General features: G+C 34.9%; 1 protein-coding gene across 1 annotated transcript; it reads right to left on the reverse strand.

The window, feature by feature from the left end:
- Positions 1-1,400: 1,400 nt before the first annotated feature.
- On the reverse strand, positions 1,401-2,141 carry LOC131630037 (uncharacterized). The gene has a single exon (XM_058900830.1). It carries the CDS (start codon positions 2,139-2,141, stop codon positions 1,401-1,403), a length of 741 nt encoding a protein of 246 aa, XP_058756813.1.
- Positions 2,142-3,052: the final 911 nt, after the last annotated feature.

The raw sequence follows: 3,052 nt of genomic DNA on the forward strand, positions 1-3,052 counted from the left end.
TCCTTGGCGAGCAAAACAAAACAAAAAAAACCATTCAAACCTTAGCACCCGTAGACCCCGAGCTACAGATGCTCTGATTCCCTCTAAGGGATATGTATGCAGAGGATCGCGATGATCTTTGCGAGCATAATCAAACAAACACCTTAGGTCCCACCTATTTCACAAGAACCTCCACCACAACAAGAATGGAATAAAACAAAATAAAGAAACCTATAGAGTACTATAGATACGTTGGGTGCTAATACCTTCCCTTCGTATAACCAACCCTCTTACCCAAGATCTCTCCCCCCACTTTTAGGTTATTGCAGCTTTTTTCCTTTTCCTCTTTTGGAAATAATAAAAAGTTTGGTCGGTACAAAAGAAAAATCATTTTTATGAGCACTCGAGCCCAAAGAAGGCATCAGGTGTCTCATCCCACAAAAAAGAGGAACAAAACGATTTTTCGCCCGCGACAGAAGACTCTCTAGCAAAGAAATTGAGAGAATGATTAAAGAAGCTGAGAATTTTAAGGCTGAAGATACGAAACTTGAGCAGAAAGTTAAAGCAATGATTGATTTGAATGATTATCTTTGCCATGTGAGGAAAGTAATTGCTGATAATAATGTTAGTTCTTCGATTTCCCCCGTTGACAGATTGAAGATCTCTACTGCTATTGTGAAGGGCCAAAAATTGTTGGATGGCAATAAGAATGAAGAGGCCAATGTCTTTGTAGAGTTTTTGAAGGATTTCCAGAGCATAGTTGATTCTGCTTTGTACAAGATCACAAATGGAGTTTGAATAATTAGTTGTAGTGAAGTATTTGGGTCTATTCAAGAAGTAAGCTACTTGTGCGTTCTAATTCTTTTTATAAAAACTTATTAAATTAATCTCAAGTTTTGAGTTTTATACTATTAATTTTTGCTTAGGATAAAATTAAAATTGGTTTCATAAGATTATTTTTTTTAAGAGGGCCAAAAAGCATTTTATAAATTTGCACAAGATGTGCTAAACTAGTACCAAACTACCAATACACAAATGGATTCATAAGAATAGATAGTGTAAATATTTTAAGAGAAGTTATGAAAGAGAGATGTTTTTCTTTGGGTAAGCAAAAAGTATATTGAAAATGAGGATTAGGGGTGCTAAATCTAAAATATATAAAAGACCATGACAACATTTACAATTGAGCCAACAATAACAACAGAAGAATTATTTTAAGTACTTCAAAGGAGCCTACCTCATTCATAGAATCCGCACCAATAGACTCACTACAACATTTATTTATTTATTTTTTTTTGATAATCACTTGTATTATAAGCACAAGGGGTGCAACCCAATACAAAAGGAATCAAAAATAAACCCAAGCCAAACAAGGCGGGATAGAAAAGAAAAACACACCTACAAAAAGCCTAAACAACTAACTACAAGTCAAGGTACATAGAAGGTTTTGATAACCAAATGTCCTTCGAAAGATCGTCATTACCTTTTGCAAGAATAGAAAACCAATCCCATCCGAGCGATGTAATAAAAGAGAAGATATCCAACTCATTCCAAACAACATTGTTAAAAACTAAATTGTTCCGACTAATCCAAACACACCAACAAACCAAAAGCCAAATAAAAGCAAAATAACCCATATTAAATTCCCTTACTAAAACTCCGGAGATAAAATCCAAAAGCTCCTCCCCCGATACATTGTCCACGTTCGTTATCAAGGAAAAGCGAGCTTCAAAATCAACCTCAAGCCAACGAAAAACCCGCATCCAAATAATTTTCACCTTTGGACACCCAAGGAAAAGGTGTTCCATCGTTTCCACTTCTATCCCACAAAGAGGACATAATAAACCACTCGTCGACAATGTTATACCCCGATTACCTAGCTCTTGTCTAGTAGGTAACGCTCCTAAGAGAAATCTCCACCCAAATAACTTAACTTTGCAAGGCACTAAAGCCTTCCACAACCGTTGGAGTTCAAATAATTTCTTGTTATTGGGGATGTTAATAGGAAATTTCAAGGAATATAGCCTCTTAAAACAATTCTTTACCGAATAGCCATCCACATCTCTCCACCAAACCACACTATCCATCCGATCCAAAAAAGGGGAAATATCCTTCAAAATCTCCAATAACTCGAACAACTCCTCTCCAATTACACCATCCATTTATTGTTTCTAACAATACTTTTTAATGCAATAAGTAAGAAATGTTGCCTAAAATTAATTTACACATGCTTTTGCTTTAGCAATATTTAATAAATGACCTCTTAGATACTTGTGGGGACAATTTTAATTGTTGTATTATTTTTAACCAAAAAAACCTACAGTTTTTATGTGTTGCATCACAGAAATCTTCCCTTAAACATACAAAACCATCTATTATATTTATTAATTTTTTTAAAAAAATTTTTAATTAATAATTTAAGTATTTCATAATAATTTATATAAGTAATACATATTAAATTCTATGCATTAACTGTGCAAAAAATTAAACGTGCATTCAATTATAAATTATGTTAAGAATATTTATTAAATATTTTTGAAATTAATCTTAAAAAATTATTATAAAGTGAATACATACAAACGTAAAAAAAAAATTACACTTTTAATATATAAATATTAATCTCAATGACTATTATATCAATTTTATTTAACAAAATATTTCAAATAAAATCATAAATATCATAAACTTCTTTGCGAGAGAATGCGTTTCCCGGCAAGCCTTCCGACGGTGCTCCTCCGTGCCCAATCCGGTGGATCTCTTTAGTGGCTCTTAGAAAGGTACCTTCCAGCTCCTCAATTTCGGTTTAAACTCCTGGCTTTAGGGCTCAGGGACCTTGTTGGGGGGGGTGGGTTCAGATACCGATTTAAGGCACTTGGGATTCGCTGGCCTTCTTCTGCACGACGCCGTTTCTCCTGGTAGGTTTGAGTTTTTTCCCCGGATCTTGTTCTGTTTTCGCTCTGTGTTCTTTCGCTGCTTGGGTTTGTGGTAGAGGTTTCGTGTTTCCGTGTTAGGGTGGGTTGTTGCTGTGTTCTTTGATGAGAGAGTCCCGTATCGCAGATAGAGGGGGAGGATG

This window comes from Vicia villosa, unplaced genomic scaffold (assembly GCF_029867415.1).
Source record: "Vicia villosa cultivar HV-30 ecotype Madison, WI unplaced genomic scaffold, Vvil1.0 ctg.000637F_1_1, whole genome shotgun sequence".
Lineage (NCBI taxonomy): Eukaryota > Viridiplantae > Streptophyta > Magnoliopsida > Fabales > Fabaceae > Vicia > Vicia villosa.

What these genes read in the sequence shown, in the direction of transcription:
- LOC131630037 (XM_058900830.1), bottom strand. Translation starts at nt 2,141, where the DNA reads ATGGATGGTGTAATTGGAGAGGAGTTGTTCGAGTTATTGGAGATTTTG.